Below are 17,571 nucleotides of genomic sequence, written 5' to 3' on the forward strand. Positions count from 1 at the left end.
GTCGCCAAGGTACTTTTAATTCTACGCGGGAGAAAACCCGAATAACTAAAGACCTACATATATATATATATATATATATATGGAAGATTTTCAGATCTATAGTATCTCTTTTATTATTGGTATTTTAATACATTTTTTATTTTTTTTCTCTATACCTATTTTGGATTTATATAAATATTCTTAACTGATTTTCTTTGGTGAAACTAATTTTTTTTTTTCAAAAAAATCCCATATTTTCCTCCCTTTTTTTTATAATTTCAATTTTTCTCCAGTCACAGATGAGGCACCATTTCCCCCCATTTCTCCATCAAGGAGCCTCGTTGTGAGGTAAAAATTTTGGAACATCCACCAGTTTGAGCTTTTTCTGCATTTTGGGGTTTGTTTTCTTTCGATATTCCTTTTTCTTCAGCATTATTTCCTTTATCACAAGCTGCCACTCGGTCTTTCCAATTATTCTTGAGGCAGCCAGAGCCATGGATGTGAGAAGGGCAGTTGTTGTATATTGAACTAAAGATATATAAAAACGACAGAAATCTCCATTTTTCTGACAGGAAAATTTTTCTTCTCTCAGGAGACGTTGCCATCTTTCTCTGACAGACAACCAATGAGAAGTTCCTTCCCTCCTCCTCTCATACCCATCATCCCTGTCCTCCTTCCCCTCAGATGAGCTCCTCTTTCCCGCCCTTTCGGGGGGAATCCTGTCACATTCCGAATAGACTCCTGCAGGGTCACCAGGTGCTTCCCCATTGGTCCACAGGAGGGCAAACGTCATAGCTGGCTTTCCAGAGAAGGCGTGGCGCCACAAAGGCCTGCCGCTCTAGGACGCCGCATTCGCTCTCCTTAACCGCTGGAGCTCCGGGGAGGCGAAGAGACTGCGGGAGCGTCTTGCGGGGCGTGGGGAGAGATTCACACGTATCTTAGGTGGGGAGGATCTCTTTCCGTGCAAAGGGAGGCGGAGGAGGGGGAGACCCGGGCCCGGCCCGCCTCTGGATCCAATCCCGGGTCCCATGTTCCCCAGGCGCCCTCTTTCAAAGCATTCAAATGACTGCAAAGAATATATACTGCTCACAAAAATAAAGGGAACACAAACATAAGACATCCTACACTGCTGTGTTCCCTTTATTTTTTTGAGCAGTATATATACTTCCATTCCCCATCAGTAAGTTAGAACTGAAAAAGTTTTTTGGAAGAGAAGCGAAAACTTTTCAAAGAAAAAACAAGAAAGTTTTGGAAAAAGCACCTTCAGGAAAGAAGGAAGGACAGAATTGGAGGGAAGGAAGGATCACCAGTAACGATCACCCTACATCTATTTTTTACTTTTCAGTGGTATTTTTCCAGATTATTAATGTTTGCATTTCTCTTTGTATGTTGGCTTCCTTTACAGCAAAGACACCAGCATATCAGTTGAAGAAAAATGACTTTTTAAAAGGAAAAATTGTTAAGAAAATGCCCTAAAATACAATTGGGCCTACCTATACTCGATCCCAGTGGTGGGATTCAAATATGTGAACAACTGGTTCTTTGTGTGGATGCCACTTCCGGAAGTCCATTCTGGACCTGGGCAACAAAAAATTAGCTACTGGTTTTGCCGAACTGGTGCGAACTGGCTGAATCCCACTACTGCCCGATCCCCATCTGTAGACCCTGGCTGTAGACCCATTCACCTGCAACTTCTGACAGCAAGCCGTTCCACTGGTTGATTGTCCTCACTGTTAGGAAGTGTCTCCTTAGTTCCAGGTTGCTTCTCTCCTTGATTATTTCCATCCATTGTTTCTTGTCCTGTCCTCAGGTGCTTTGGATAATAAATTGACCCCCCTCCTCTTTGTGGCAGCTTCTCAAATACTTGAATAATGCTATCATGTGTCCCCCCCCCCACAGTCTTTCTTTTCTCTAGACTGGCCATATCCAAATCCTGCAACCGTTCTTCGTATGTTTTAGCCTCCAGATCTTGAATCATCTTAGTTGTTCTTCTTTGCATTTTTTTTCCAAAGCCTCAACATCTTTTTTGTAATGTGGCAACCAAAACTGAATGCAGTATTCCAGATGTGGTCTTACTAAGGCTTTATTAAGCGGCACTAATACTTCATGTGATTTTGATTCTGTGCCTCTGTTTATACAACCAAGGATTGTATTAGCTTTTTTGGCTGCTGCCACACACGGCTGGCTCATCTTTAAGTGATCATCCACTAGGAGTCCAAGGTCTCTCACAGTTACTGTTTTTTTTCTTTTTTCTGCTGTCTTGGGCAGTTGCATTGCACATAGATTGCACCGGGTGTGCCCTCGGCCATGAGAAGAGAACACGAGGGACTTCCCCTTTGGGCCACTGGAGGGCGAAGGTTTCAACAGGCTTTCCAGAGGAGGCTGCGAAGGAAGTGACATCCCTGAGCCTTTCCTCTCTAGAGCACAACACTGGCTCTCCTTAACCCTTGGAGCTCTGCAGGCGGAGAGATGCAGACGTGACAGTAGGGTGGCAGCTCTTCCCGTGCAAAGGGAGGCCGTGTAGAGAGAGACACATGCCCAGCCCTCCCCCGGGTTCAATTCTGGATCCCATGCATGATGGAGGAAACCATCATCTGTTTAAAGGTTCAGCCCTGGAACTTCAGGAGCCTCCAATACCAGGAGACTGAGAGTCCCCGAGGACTTTGCAACCGACTCCACAGCTTTTGCAGTCAATGGCTGAGACCAGAAAAGCACACCAAAGCCCAGATGCTAGACCTGGTTGTTCTGGAAAAGCTCCTGGCTATCCTGCCCCCAGAGATGGAGAGCTGGGTGCGGGAGTGTGGAGTAGAGACCAGCTCCCAGGCGGTGGCCCTGGCTGAAGGCTTCCTCCTGAGCCAGGTGGAGGAGCAGAAGGAGCAGGTTGAGTTGCAGGTGAGAGACCTTCTTCTCGGGACCCCAGGATGGTTTTAGGAAGCAAAGAATGGGTTTGTATACTTCAGCTCTCCCTACCAGCTTTCTCTGGCTGTCATAATATGTGGAGATGTTTCATTAATTTTTGTAGGACATTGTTCCATTGGTTTCTCGCTCCATGTCACTGATGGCTATTGGGGGCTTTGAGGTTGTGTTCCGAGAAGAATCCGCTTCATATTGCATGATGTCTCTTAATACTTGTTTTCTCCTTCCTTCTATTTGAAGTCCTTCCCTGTGGAGTTCAGAGATCCTGAGGGAAAGAGGATTCCATCAAATCCTCCTCAGGAGCCACTTTTCCAGAGAATCCATCAGGAAGATCCAAGTCAAAACATCTCAGGAGGTAATCGAAGGTCCTCTCAATTAGACAGAGAGATCCAGCTCTCACCTTTGCTTTCTCTTTTGTTCTGTTTAGTACTCCTCCTATTTTGTTAAGTACGTATTTTAAAATTCTGTCTCCCTCACAGGGAAACATAGAACAAAGTTTTCTGGCCTTTATGCTGGAGCTGGAACAGTGGTTGAATCTCCAAATCAAGTAAGAAAGACAAAATGTTTTTATTAGATTTGTATTCTCCCTTTCCTTCAGGAAGTCAAGTTGGTGTACAAAGCACTGTCTCTTTTTATTCCCCTCCCTTTTTTCGGCTGTATTTTTTCATGTTTCTGAACAACATGGAAAAGGGAATAGTGGATCCAAGTTCCTCTCAGCCAGCTTAGCTTCCTCTGAAGACTGTTGTTGGGACACAGTGGTTAATCATTCTGTTTAAGAATTTTTTTCTTTAAAGACCACTAGTTAACTTGTTCTGCTAGGTAGACTCTTCCAACTGAAATGTATAGGGTTTCCTGCCTGAGCAGGGGGTTGGACTAGAATAACAAAAAAAAGCTTCTTTCAACATGTAAAAAACAAGAAAAAAGTGAAGGAAATGATTGGTCCATTAGTGGGTGAAAGTGGCAAGAAGGTGACAAGCAACAGGGAGAAAGCAGAACTGTTTAACTAGTTTTTTGCAACTGTCTTTACACAAATGGAAAAAACAGACCAACCTACCAAAAATAGTGCCATAAAAAAACAGAATAGAAACACAAGTTAAGATAGGCAAGAAAATGGTAAGTGGGCACCTGTTCAGCCTAGACGAGTTCAAATCACCAGGACCAGATGGATTGCACCCCAAGGTTCTCAAGGAACTGGCAGATGTGATCTCAGAACCATTGAACTGTATTTTTCAAAGATACTGGAGAACTGGGGAACTACCGGAGGACTGGAAAAGAGCTGATGTAGTTCCCATCTTCAAAAAAGGAAAAAAAATAGACCCAGGAAATTACAGACCTATCAGCGTGATCTCAATACCTGGGAAGATTCTGGAAAAGATAATCAAACAACGAATCAGCGAACACCTAGAGGCAGACAAAGTCATTACTAAAAGCCAACATGGGTTTCTCAAAAACAGATCATGCCAGACAAATCTTACTGCATTCTTTGACCAAGTGACAAAATTAGTGGATTAGAGGAATGCTGTGGATATAATTTACTTGGACTTCAGTAAGGCATTTGATAAAGTAGATCACAACCTACTGGGTTTCCTGCCTGAGCAGGGGGTTGGACTAGATGACCTCCAAGGTCCCTTCCAACTTTATTATTATTATTATTATTATTATTACTACTTGATAAGATAGAAAAATGTGGGTTAGACAGCATCACCACCAGATGGATCCGTAGCTGGCTGACTGGCCATACTCAGCGTGTGGTCTTCAATGGAACTGCATCTACATGGAGGGAAGTGTGTAGTGGGGTGCCCCAGGGCTCTGTTCTGGGCCCAGTGCTCTTCAACATCTTCATCAACGATTTGGACAAGGGGATAGATGGGGAACTCATCAAATTTGCAGATGACACCCAGCTGTCAGGAATAACCAACACGCCAGAAGACAGGCTTAAGATACAGAAGGATCTGGACAGACTTGAACATTGGGCACTATCTAACAAAATGAAATTCAATGGTGAAAAAAGTAAGGTTCTACATTTAGGCAACAAAAACCAAATGTACAGGTATAGTATAGAGGGTACCTTGCTCAATAATAGTAACTGTGAGAGGGGCCTTGGAGTCCTAGTGGACAATCACTTAAATATGAGCCAGCAGTGTGCTCCAGTTGCCAAAAAGCCCAACACAGTGCTAGGTTTCATTAACAGAGGGATAGAATCAAGATCACGTAAAGTATTAATACCACTTTACAATGCCTTGGTAAGGCCACACTGCATCCTGTTTTGGTCACCATGATGTAAAAAAGATGTTGAGACTCTAGAAAGAGTACAGAGAAGAGCAACAAAGATGATTAGGGGACTGGAGGCTAAAGCATATGAGGAACGGTTGCTGGAATTGGTTATGTCTAGTTTAACGAAGAGAAGGACGAGGGGGGACATGATAGCAGTGTTCCAATATCTCAGGGGCTGCCACAAAGAAGAGGGAGTCAAGTTATTTTCCAAAGCACCTGAAGGCAGGACAAGACGCAAAGGATGGAAACTAATCAAGGAGAGAAGCAACCTGGAACTAAGGAGAAACTTCCTGACAGTTAGAACAATTAACCAGTGGAACAACCTGCCTCCAGAAGCGGTGAATGCTCCAACACTGGAAGTTTTTAAGAAGAGACTGGACAGCCATTTGTCTGAAATGGTATAGGGTTTCCTGCCTGAGCAGGGGGTTAGACTAGAAGACCTTCAAGGTCCCTTCCAACTTTATTATTATTATTATTATTATTATTATTATTATTATTATTATTATTATTATTATTATTATTATTATTATTATTATTATTATTACTACTACTACTACTACTACTACTACTACTACTACTACTACTACTACTACTACTACTACTACTACCTCCAAAGCCCCTTCCAACTTTATTGCTCTATTCTATTCTATTCTGTTCTATTCTATTCTATTCTATTCTATTATGTTTACAAGAAGTAATTTTTTAAAAAGACTTTCAAGAAACAGGAATAATCCTATCAGAGTGGCAAGAATTGCTAAAGAGAGACCCTTTCTTTTTGAAATTCTCAGATTTGGAATTGTGCAAGTCTAACGAAAAATACCTGAAAACTCACATTGCCACATTCCCATTTTTATAAACATTCCCATTGTTTATAGCCAGTGATTAGAAAATAAGCGAATCAGATTAAAAGATAAATCAGACTATTAAAATCCAAAGCAGATAGCCAGAAAAAGCACATAATCAAGGCACTTTGGGCCTGCAAAGTAATTTCTAATCCTCTGATTTGCGTCTGGATTTGGAGATCAAACAATCCAGCTTTGCAAAGGCTGAAAAATTCCCAGGGAAATTTTCTCCTTTTTCTTTTCTACGGTTCAGCTAGTGGCTCAGACCAAAAGATCAATAGATGATAGACAGATACACAATAGACAGACAGACAGATCAATTGATCCAGAAGTGGAATTGCTTTACTGAAAGGCACTGAAAGTTCTGCAGAATCAATCAACTTGATCACACTGCCTGAAATATTTCTTCGGTTAAGGTTTTCGGTTCTGTTTATTTTCTCACCTAAACCTTGGAATTCTATCAAGCACAGCCATTGAACTTGTTGCATAGCTTTACTTTGGGAATTTTTGAAGAACCGAACAAGCCTTGCAAATCCTCCTTGGCTTTCTCTATTTTTTTCCTTGTTCAGGAGGATCTTGTGTCCTTTGAAGAGGTGGCTGTGTATTTCTCCGAGGAAGAATGGTCTCAACTGGATCCTGACCAAAAAGCGCTACATTGGGAAGTCATGCTGGAAAACCATAGGAATGTGGCCTCTCTGGGTAAGGGGTTTGCTACTCCACAATCAGTGTGTTCAGGAAGACATTCTGTAATTAGATGTCATCGGCTATTTCTTGTTAAAAAAATCTCCAACCAAATATTTGGGGAGAAGGAAAAGATCTGGCCTTCTCCTGCTCCAGGGAATAATAATAATAATAATAGTAAAGTTGGAAGGGACCTTGAAGATCATCTAGTCCAACCCCCTGCTCAGGCAGGAAACCCTATACCAGTGGTTCTCAACCTTTTTAATGCCGCGACCCCCAACCGGTCGTAAGTCGAGGACTAAACCGATCGTAAGTCGAGGACTAAACCGGTCGTAAGTCGAGGACTACCCAACCAGTCGTAAGTCGAGGACTTTCCCTGCCCGGGAACGCCGCGCATGTGTAGTTCCGCCCCCTGCGCCGGCCGAGGCGTAGCTGGCAAGCGGCAGAGACGGAGCAGGCCGACCACCAGCTGGCCCAGCCAAGGGAGGTAAGGCACCCGCCGGAAAAGGGGAAAAAAATGGTGGACAGCCTTGCTTGGCGACCCCCGTGAAATGGTCGATCGACCCCAAATGGGGTCGCGACCCATAGGTTGAGAACCGCTGCCCTATACCATTTCGGACAAATGGCTGTCCAGTCTCTTCTTAAAAACTTCCAGTGTTGGAGCATTCACCGCTTCTGGAGGCAGGTTGTTCCACTGGTTAATTGTTCTCACTGTCAGGAAGTTTCTCCTTAGTTCTAGATTGCTTCTCTCCTTGGTTAGTTTCCACCCGTTGCTTCTTGTCCTGCCTCCAGGCGCTTTGGAAAATAGCTTGACTCCCTCTTCTTTATGGCAGCCCCTGAGATATTGGAACATTGCTATCAGTGAAGGAGATCAATGGCTCTTTGTTTTGATGCTTGCTGTGCTATTTCTCATCTGTATTTTTCCATTTCTATTTCAAACTATCAGTGATAAACTAACCTTGGCTTGAGAAGATGGTCAACTCCATCACACCAATTTCAGCTTTTTGAGCCCTTATCTGTCCTAGGAAGCTTCCTTATCTCGCCTAGGAAGCACTGTCATTTCTTCAAGTTCTTGGGTTAATGACTTCTCTTCCTTTTCATTTCTATCCCGAGCTTTGGGTTTAGGGGCTAAAGTCAGTGATGACGAATCTATGACACACGTGTCAAAGATGACATTCCACACAATTTGGGGGACACACAGCCCATCCAGGGCGGGAAATCACCATTCCCCAAGCATCGCATACATTGTGGAATGATGTAAGGCAGCCTTTTTGAGTGAAAGTAGTAGTGCTAGGGCCGAGGTTGAGGCCCGAATCTCTACCTTGAAGCCCAGCCTCGGTGCTGCTACTGAGTTCCACTGTTCAGGGTGGCCTAGACAGGGAAGAGATAGAGAATTGTTTCTCTGGATGGAGGGTGGGTGGGTGGGAGGGGATACATGTTACATAAGCAGAGTTTGAATTTTGACATGCCAAACCCAAATATTCCACCCCCACTGGGCTAAATGATGCTGTTTTTCCATTGGAAACATGAGTTGATGGGTAATAGACAAACTCTTGGTTTTGTTTTTTTTCTGCAACGATGTGATTTTAGCAAGAGAAAATGAATAGTAAAGGGAAGACAGTTTGGATAGGGAAAAAACTGACTTGTTTCAAAATTGTTTAAATTCTCATAGGTCACTGCTACAATTAACCTGCTCCAATATATCTTAGGTTATCTCATAATATGTTTCCCATGATTATGCCTTAACTCAAAGCTGACTTTGGGTGAGGTTTACATAGACAGACAGACAGATAGCTAGGCCTAGATATAGATGATATAGATATAGATCGATAGATAGATAGATAGATAGATAGATAGATAGATAGATAGATAGATAGAGAGAGAGAGACAGAGAGAGAGACAGAGAGATGAGATAGATAGATAGATAGATAGATAGATAGATAGAGATAGATAGATAGATAGATAGATAGATAGATAGAAAGAGAGAGAGAGATACGATAGATAGATAGATAGAGAGAGAGATAGATAGAGGGGGATGGATGGATGGATGGATAGACGGACGGACGGACGGACAGACAGATAGATAGATATAAAGGTAAAAAAGATATTTTCTAGATATTTTCAAAGCTTTCATGGTGCATGAATATAGAAGCTATCATATCTATTCCATGCTATTCCAAGCATGCAAATATACAATATATTGGAATTTGGCAAACACTCAAAAGGAAATTAATATGACTTCCTACAGTCTGATCTTTTTACTAACCCTGCTACCATTTTCATTCTCTTTTCCTTTGAAGATGATAATGGGCAGGAGAGTCAAGATTCCTGTGAACTGTTCCAAGTGATCAATGCTGGAGATGGAATGGAGAAGTCTAGAATTCAAATGGAAGTAGAAAGCCATGAGAAAAACCAGTCAAATAATTGGAACCAGGAAAGCTCTTCTTCCATTGAGGCTCCAATGCAAGATTTTCTTGCCCAAAAAGTGAAAACAAGGAAAAAATATATTGGGAAAAGTATGAAGCAAATCAAAGCTAAATTACATGGGAATGAACACTATCCAATCCAAAACAAAGGAGAAGATGCTATAAGAAGACACAACGGAAAAAATTACACTGGGACCTACATGCTTTCTTCTGGAAAAAGGTCCCTTACATCTCAAAATGGGATCCATGCAGAAGAGAAGCCTTATAAATGTGTGGAATGTGGAAAGAGTTTTAGAAAAAATAGCCAACTTACTTCCCATAAAAGGATTCACACAGATGAGAAGCCGTACAAATGCAGAGAGTGTGGTAAGAGGTTCAGAGGATGTAGCAATCTTATTTCTCATAGAAAGGTCCACGCAGGAGAGAAGCCCTATAAATGCATGGAGTGTGGAAAGAGCTTCACTTATAGTAATTCTCTTACTTCCCATTATTGGATCCACACAGGGGAGAAGCCATATAAATGCGTGGAGTGTGGAAAGGGCTTTACTCGTCAAAGTAATCTTGATGTCCATAAGAGGATCCACACACGGGAGAAGCCACATAAATGTCTGGAGTGTGGAAAAAGCTTTACTATTAAAAGTAATCTTACTCGCCATAACAGGATCCACACTGGGGAGAAGCCACACAAATGTATGGAATGTGGAAAGTGTTTCCATGAAAATGGATCACTTATGTTACATAAAAAGACCCATACAGGAGAAAAGCCTTATAAATGCATGGAGTGTGGAAAGACCTTTACTCAGAGCCGTCATCTTACTTGCCATAAAAGGATCCACATAGGAGAGAAACCATATAAATGTGTGGAGTGTGGAAAGGACTTTATTGATAGACATCAACTTATTTCCCATAGCTGGATCCACACAGGGGAGAAGCCATATAATTGTAGAGAGTGTGGAAAGGGTTTTACTTATAAGAACCAACTTACTTACCATTACAGGCTCCACACAGAGGAGAAACCATATAAATGTGTGGAGTGTGGAAAGGGCTTTACTAATAGAAGTAATCTTACTTACCATCACAGAATCCACACAGGGGAGAAGCCATTTAAGTGTCTGGAGTGTGGAAAGAGCTTTATTGCTAGAAATATTCTTACTTGCCATATAAGGATCCACACAGGGGAGAAGCCATATACATGTGCAGAATGTGGAAAGGGTTTCTCCGAAAATGGATCACTCATGTTGCATAAAAGGATCCATACAGGAGAAAAGCCTTATAAATGCATGGATTGTGGCAAGACCTTTACTCAGAGCAGTCATCTTACTTCCCATATAAGGATCCACACGCGGGAGAAGCCATATAAATGGGTGGAGTGTGGAAAGAATTTTTGCGAAAATGGATCACTTATGTTACAGAAAAGGATCCATGCAGGAGAAAAGCCTTATAAATGCATGGATTGTGGGGAAGGGCTTTAGCCAAAAAGGCAATCTTACTTGCCATCTAAGGATACACACAGGAGAAGGCATAAAAATGTGTGGACTCATAAAAGGATTCATACAGAAGAGAAAATATATAAATCTGAGGAGCTTGGAGAGAGCTACAGGAGTAATGACCTAATTTTGCAATAAACATACACATTTGGATGAGAATCCATATAGACTTTCTTGGTTAAATCTATGCATTTTGTATTTGTGTGTACAGATCTAGGAAAAGAAAACAAATTGAGCCTGACCCTCCCAAACGGCAGCTCCAGAGACATGAAATTATTAATGATGTTTTAATTATGAACTACAGATTTTTGAAGGTACTGTCATTTGAAGATGAGCCATGCTACTTATACATGAAGAATGAAAATCTCTTAAGTTTGTTTATTGCAGCTTCCATTTGGGGGGGTCAATTTCCAAGAAAATGGCCATTTTCGTCATCTCAGATTCTGGATTATGCAATTTTATGGAAGTCTTGCCGTTATTGTGTTTTTGCAAGTGAGTTTCCTTCTCACAAATTGTTTCTTCTTCCCTCTTGATTCTGGTTTCAAACTGGCAGATGTTTAACAGGTGCTGCTTCTCTAGCTGTAGAAGGAGCTGCGTCTGCTTTACTCAAGGTCACTTCCCATAAACTCCTTTTCCTTATTCTTATTCTAATTGTTTTTCCTTTCCTTTCTCATTCCTTAATATACTCAATAGTTTATCACAAGACTCTACCCTTTTGTCTCCTCCACAAAAGTTGGTAATTTTGCAACAGAGAAGTTGTGGGTCTGAAGCAATATTGTACCAGATAGTCCTCTACTTACAACCTGAATTGGAATTGAAAATCCAGTCCTTTTGTGGTTGTCAGTGAAGGCAACATGTGAGTAGAGCCGATTTTGCAATCTTTTTCACCAGAATTGTTAAGCAATTAACTGAATCCATTCTTCCAAACAGCAGGGTTTTTTTGTTGAAAATTAGCTAAAAGCATCACAAATTACATGACCATGGGAGACTAACTGGTTGTAAGTTCAAGTCATTTGCTGAGTGACTGAAATGCAGTCACATGACCATACGGGTGGTAGTGCTACATGTTAGAGGCCATAAAACACCCTTTCCAAGGCTGTTGTAAATTCAAACGGTCATGAAACGACCAGTCATAAGTTGAGCCCTATCTACGATCTAAAGGGGACTTAAGTTTCATACAAGTATATATAAAGAGATGGAATGTGATTGAATGAGTAATTGTTTCATTGATTGAATATGACTCGGTTTGTGCTTTGAATAGAGATGACAGACAGACAGACAGACAGATAGATAGATAGATAGATAGATAGATAGATAGATAGATAGATAGATAGATAGATAGATAGATAGATAGATAGATAGATAGATAGATAGATAGATAGATAGAAAAAGAAAGATGGATGATAACTGTTACCAGTATCGCCTTAGCGCACAAGATGCAAAGAGGAATACTTAGGCTGAAAAGTTTTCAAAAAGTGAAGCGTGAGGTAAATTTTCCCTCAGAAGATGTGGGTGAAATGAGGGCCGGAATGGCTTCCCTCCAGCGGGAGAGAAAGAGGGAACTCTTGAAAAAGGGGGAGGCGAGGAGAATAAACCGCCTCCAGTCAGCCACCTACAATCTCCCAGGCTTTCCTTGAGGGTGAAAATCACGTTTATTCTTTGTTTCCCTCCGAGTCTCTCCCGCCCTCTGGGGCAGTCCCGTGAATTTACGCAGAATCCTCCAGGGGGCGTGGCTCGGCCAAGGGAACGCCAGGCGCTTCCCCGTCGGGCCACTGGAGGGCGAAGTTTACGGCTGGCTTTCCAGAGAAGGCTGCGGGGGAAATGACGTCACTGAGCTTTGCCGCTCTAGGGCGCCATCCTCGCTCGCCTTAATCCTTTGAGCGCTGAAGGCCAGAAGGCTGTGGGAGCGTCTCGCGGGGCGGGGAAGGGAAGATTCACACGTGCCTTTGGTGGGGACGGGGGCTCTTCCCGTGCAAAGGCAGGGGGAGGAAGGGGAGACCCGGGCCCGCCCTTCTCCGGGTCCAATCCCGGGTCCCATGTTCCCCAGCCGCCCTCTCGCAGGCGGAAGCGGAGCTCCAGAGCATCATCAGCAACAAAAGAGCTGGGGATCGCAGTAAGGCAGCGGCCCCTCCAGCTGCCTCTTTCCCGGCCATGCTCGGGGGAGGGGAGGGACCCCGGCCTTGCGCTCGGCTGGCCCGTTGGCACTCCGGACAGGTTGGGTGAGGGTTGTTCAGTGTATTCACAGCTTCTGGAGGCAGGTCGTTCCACTGGTTAATTGTTCTGTCAGGAAACTTCTCCTTAGTTCTAAGTTGCTTCTCTCTTTGGTTAGTTTTCATCCGTTGCTTCTTGTCCTGCCTTTAGGTAGTGAAATTCTAGTTTCTAATTCTTGGTATTTATTTTTTGTTTTCCCGCTCATATAACACAAACTCGAAGCGATTTGCAGTTTTTTCTGATGGGCAAAGAGGGCAGAAAAGACCTGCTGTGGTCAGTCCTGCAGGAACAGAAACCATCCTATGAATGAAAAGGTGTTTGGAGATCCACAAGAGTCCTTAAACACTTTGGAGTTGCTCTACAGAAGAGCGAAGGAATGGAGACACAGCCTTTAATAAATGAGGGAACTGGAAGTGGCCCTTCAGCTCTTCAGCCTGGGAACCGTGGGAGGCTCTGGGCAAGAACTGGTCAGAAAAACCTGGAGGAGGAAACTATCATCCATTCAGAAGTTCAGCCCTGGAAGTTCAGAAGCCTCCAATACCAGGAGGCTGAGGGTCCCCGAAGACTTTGCAGCCAACTCCACGACACTTGTAAGCGATGGCTGAGACCAGAAAAGCACACCAAAGCCCAGATGCTGGACCTGGTTGTTCTGGAGCAGCTCCTGGCTATCCTGCCCCCAGAGTTGGAGAGCTGGGTGAGGGAGTGTGGAGCAGAGACCAGCTCCCAGGCGGTGGTCCTGGTGGAAGGCTTCCTTCTGAGTCAGGCGGAGGAGCAAAAGGAGCAGGTTGAATTGGAGGTGAGAGACTCTCTTCTCAGGAGTCTAGAAGGGTTTGAAGGGAAGGAGGTAACTTCCTCACAACCCCCCTGCCAGAATTCTCTGGCTTTATTACGACTACATGGAGGTGTGATGTTCATGAATTATGCTTCTTTTCTCCTTCCTCCTATTTCAAGTCCTTCACTGTGGAGATCAGAGATCCTGAAGGAAGGAGCAATCCATCAAATCTCCCTGAGGATCTGTTGTTCAAGATGGTACCTCAGGAAGATTCAAGCCAAGACACAATGGAAGGTAATCGAAGGTCTGTCCATTCCCCAGAGAGATCCCAGCTATCTTACCTTGTCTATGTCTTCTCTTCTGTAGAATACATCCTTCTATTTTGTTATTAATTATGAATGTCTTCCTCACAGGGAAACATAGAATGGAGTTTTCTGGTCTTTCTGGTGGAGCTGAAACAGTGATTGAACAAGTAAGTGGGGGACGTAAGCGAGATTTGTATTCTGTCTTGCCTTCAGGAAGTCAAGATGGTGTACAGAGCACTCTATTCACCTACCCTCCCCCCCTTGTTTGGACTGTTATTTTCATGTTTCCGAATGAAGGAATAAATGCATCACAGTGGCAGCAACTGCTAAACAGACCCATGCTTTTTATTATCCTTTGACCTGGAATTGTACAAGGGTAAACAAAAATAACTAAATGGTCACACTGTGACATTACCATTTTTAAAAGGTCTTGTTTGTCACCATTGATTAAAATATTTTCATCAGATTAGAAGATAATGCAGAATATTAAAATCCAATGACAGTGGCCAGATGGAAAAATCTCTAAGTAAAAAATGGTTTTGAAGGAGCCCATAATCAAGGCAGTTTTGGCTTGCAAAGTAATTTCTGATCCACTGATTTGTGGCAGTGTTTAGACACCAAACAACCTAGCTCTTCAAAGGTTGAGGAATGCCCTTCCTAGGGAATTTTATCTGTTTTGTCTTACCCCATCTCCCATAAACTTGGATTGATATCAAGCACAGCCATTTAAGTTAGCAAATAGCTTTGCTTTGGGAATTTGTGAACAATGGAACAAACCACGCAAATCCGCCTTGGTCTTTTCTGTTTTTCCTTGTTCAGGAGGGTCTTGTGTCCTTTGAGGAGGTGGCTGTGTATTTTTCTGAGGAGGAGTGGTCTCAGCTGAATCCTGAACAAAAAGCACTGCATTGGGAAGTTATGCTGGAAAATCACAGGAATGTGGCCTCTCTGGGTAAGAGTTTGCTACTCTCCAGTAGGGTGTTCAGGAAAACATTCTTCACCTTGATGCCATCAGTCTCAGACCAGATGTCATCTCAGATATAGAAGGAAAACATCTGGCCTTCTGCTCCAAGACAGAATGAGGTTAGGGTTCTTGGCTGTGGACAAAGAGATAGAGTCAGTTTGATCTGATAATAGCATTTTAAGAGAAAACAAATTAGAATGACCAGAGTATTTAATACAATAAATAATTTTATTTCCATTTAATTTAAATGGAAATAAGTTGAAACTCAAGTACTTTGGCCACCTAATGAGAAGGAAGGACTGGAGAAGATCCTGATGCTGGGAAAGATTGAGGGCAATAGAAGAAGGGGACGACAGAAAATGAGGTGGCTGGATGGAGTCACTGAAGCAGTAGGTGTGAGCTTAAATGGACTCCAGAAGATGATAGAGGACAGGAAGGCCTGGAGGAACGTTGTCCATGGGGTCGCGATGGGTCGGACACGACTTCGCAACTAACAACAACAATAACTCCTGCTCCTGCATGGAGAGGACAATAGAGCATAACGTGTTCCAACAATTCAGTTATCCTACCACCGCATGGATACAATCTTTGTTCGAAGGGGATTTTGGGGTATCTTTCTTCAGTAACAGCTGTTGGAAGGGCAGTGAATCTGGCTAAAGAAAGGGCCCTTCTGAATTTTGGGATTGTTATGTGACTGAGATATCTGGCTGATTGGAGAGGGTGTGCAGAATGAGTCAAGATGGTGTTTCTCCAGTCTGAGTAGTCAATTTGCAACTCTAAATAGCCTACAGTCTAACCTCAGTTAGAACAGGTTCCTAGCTCATCAAAGTGGTGGTTGGCTATGAGTAGCCATAGAGGTGTAATTTGGCATGTGTTGCCTGGCTTCTCGAGTACCGGACGTTGCCGGTCATCTGTTGAGTCAAACCGACTGGAAAGAAAAGGATTTTTAGTAGTGGAAAAGATGTAAATGTAGGCAGATGTTTCGATTCTGAGGCTGCCAACTTGATGGCAAAGTACTGTGTTCAAAACACAGGGTGTTGGTTCTCGGAAATTTGGACTGAACTCTTTCTAAGGAAAGCCTAAGGACAGTGACCAAGAATTTTGGAGAATTTGGCAAACAGTTGATGATCATTTGGGTGTAATCTGGCATTAAAAGTCCCCTGCAATGATGATATGGGCAGTGAGAAAACATAGTTGAAGAGCACTGATAATAATTTTCTACTTTTCCCCAGATTTCAACAATGCATGGTCGAGGGATGTGAGGAGGTACATTCAAATTGAGGGGGAGCAATTTCTCCCCAGAAAAGTTCAAAGTAACTGTGCAAAGTTCTCAAGTGGGTCTGTTGATATAATCTTTCTATTTAAAGTGGTTGCGATATGGATGCTCAGACTTTCACGACGTTTACCTCTTCCGATGCCAGGAACTGCCGAGAGAGATAATGGCTGATATCCCTCTTTATTTTTCAATATAAAATTTTATTATTTTCATCATAGAAAAAAAACATCACAAATATTACACAATACTATATGAAAACCCACCCCCCACCCCCCCGGACTTCCCAAACCTAGTCCCAGGATAATATTCAAATATAAGTAAACAAGTATTAATATCTCTAACTCCACAAGTATATTATTCTACATAAGTAGGTAAAATATAANGAGGGCGGTGGGGACGAAGAAGATGGAGGGTGTGACGAGTGGGAAGTTTTTGAAGTTGACTGAGGTGTCTGGGTCATCGGAGATGTATATTTTACGATCGAGGGCGCAGTTTTTTTCGAAGCCATGTTTGCAATATAGTCCAATTTGTTAAAAAGTCTTATAGAAAATTCAGCCAAAGCAAATAATGCGCCAGTTAGAAATAACAAAAGTTCAAACTGGAAATCACTTTCACTTCTTGCTGAAAAGTATCAAATCATCGCCATTTTAAGTTCACTTTCCCTCATTCCAACTCAAATACGAGAAGAATATATTGTCCAAGTTAGAGTATAGTCCATAAATTAGAAGACAGACTTCCAGGGTCGGTTCGTCTGGTTATACGGCAAACTCACAGTTATCTTTAAGTTGCAGCGGTGACGGCAGCTTCTTGCTTCGCTTATTAGCGAAGACGTCCTGGATCGCGGAGAATCCCGGGGCTCCGGAGGAGTTCTCACCTACATCGTCCACAAGAGACGACTCGGGAACTCAACTCCTACCTCGGGCAGCTCACCTATCCCCCTATGCCCAGGGGAAAGGTATCAAGCCGTTTGACAGCTGATGCAGGCTGTCAAAACGGCTTTTACGCAGAAACAGGCGGGAGCAGCAAACAGCTGCGTCCAGCGAAGGCACCTGCCACCGGAAGTCCACTCTAGCTTTCTTTCTATACCAAGTTAATTCCCATGTTAGAGCGTTTCGATTATCAAACCTCAAGATTTGGTTACAAAACTTTCTAATCACTTCAAACTGAGCAAAATTTTCTTCCCTTTCTACCAATATCATCTGAGTATTAATCTGGATGTCAATCTTTGTTGTTTTTAGGAACTGAAGTGAGTCAATTACAATTAGTTGTTGATCATCAAAGTTATCCGAGTAGCTTTGTATGAAATTAATTGGCTTAATAGTTTCCACATTTGCTCCCAGTATAAATTCACAATTAGATTGTAAACATAGTATCTCTGACTCTTCAAATTGTATGTCTTGATATATAAAAGCCTGTTCAAGATTACTCAGTCCCTCTTCTA

At 42.7% G+C, this 17,571-nt stretch overlaps 1 protein-coding gene and 1 pseudogene across 1 annotated transcript in view; both read left to right on the forward strand.

Moving 5' to 3' along the window:
* The window catches only part of LOC114923089, a 30,577-nt pseudogene extending 19,845 nt beyond the window's left edge, over positions 1-10,732 (forward strand).
* Positions 10,733-13,447: 2,715 nt separating this feature from the next.
* The window catches only part of LOC107294199 (zinc finger protein 721-like), a 19,938-nt gene continuing 15,814 nt past the window's right edge, over positions 13,448-17,571 (forward strand). Inside the window, exons 1-4 of the mRNA XM_029285562.1 lie at positions 13,448-13,612; positions 13,768-13,882; positions 14,002-14,060; positions 14,713-14,842. Coding sequence (XP_029141395.1) covers positions 13,448-13,612; positions 13,768-13,882; positions 14,002-14,060; positions 14,713-14,842 — 469 coding nt within the window. The remainder of the gene's footprint in view (positions 13,613-13,767; positions 13,883-14,001; positions 14,061-14,712; positions 14,843-17,571) is intronic.

This window comes from Protobothrops mucrosquamatus, unplaced genomic scaffold, assembly GCF_001527695.2.
Source record: "Protobothrops mucrosquamatus isolate PMUCROS unplaced genomic scaffold, P.Mucros_1.0 scaffold1862, whole genome shotgun sequence".
Lineage (NCBI taxonomy): Eukaryota > Metazoa > Chordata > Lepidosauria > Squamata > Viperidae > Protobothrops > Protobothrops mucrosquamatus.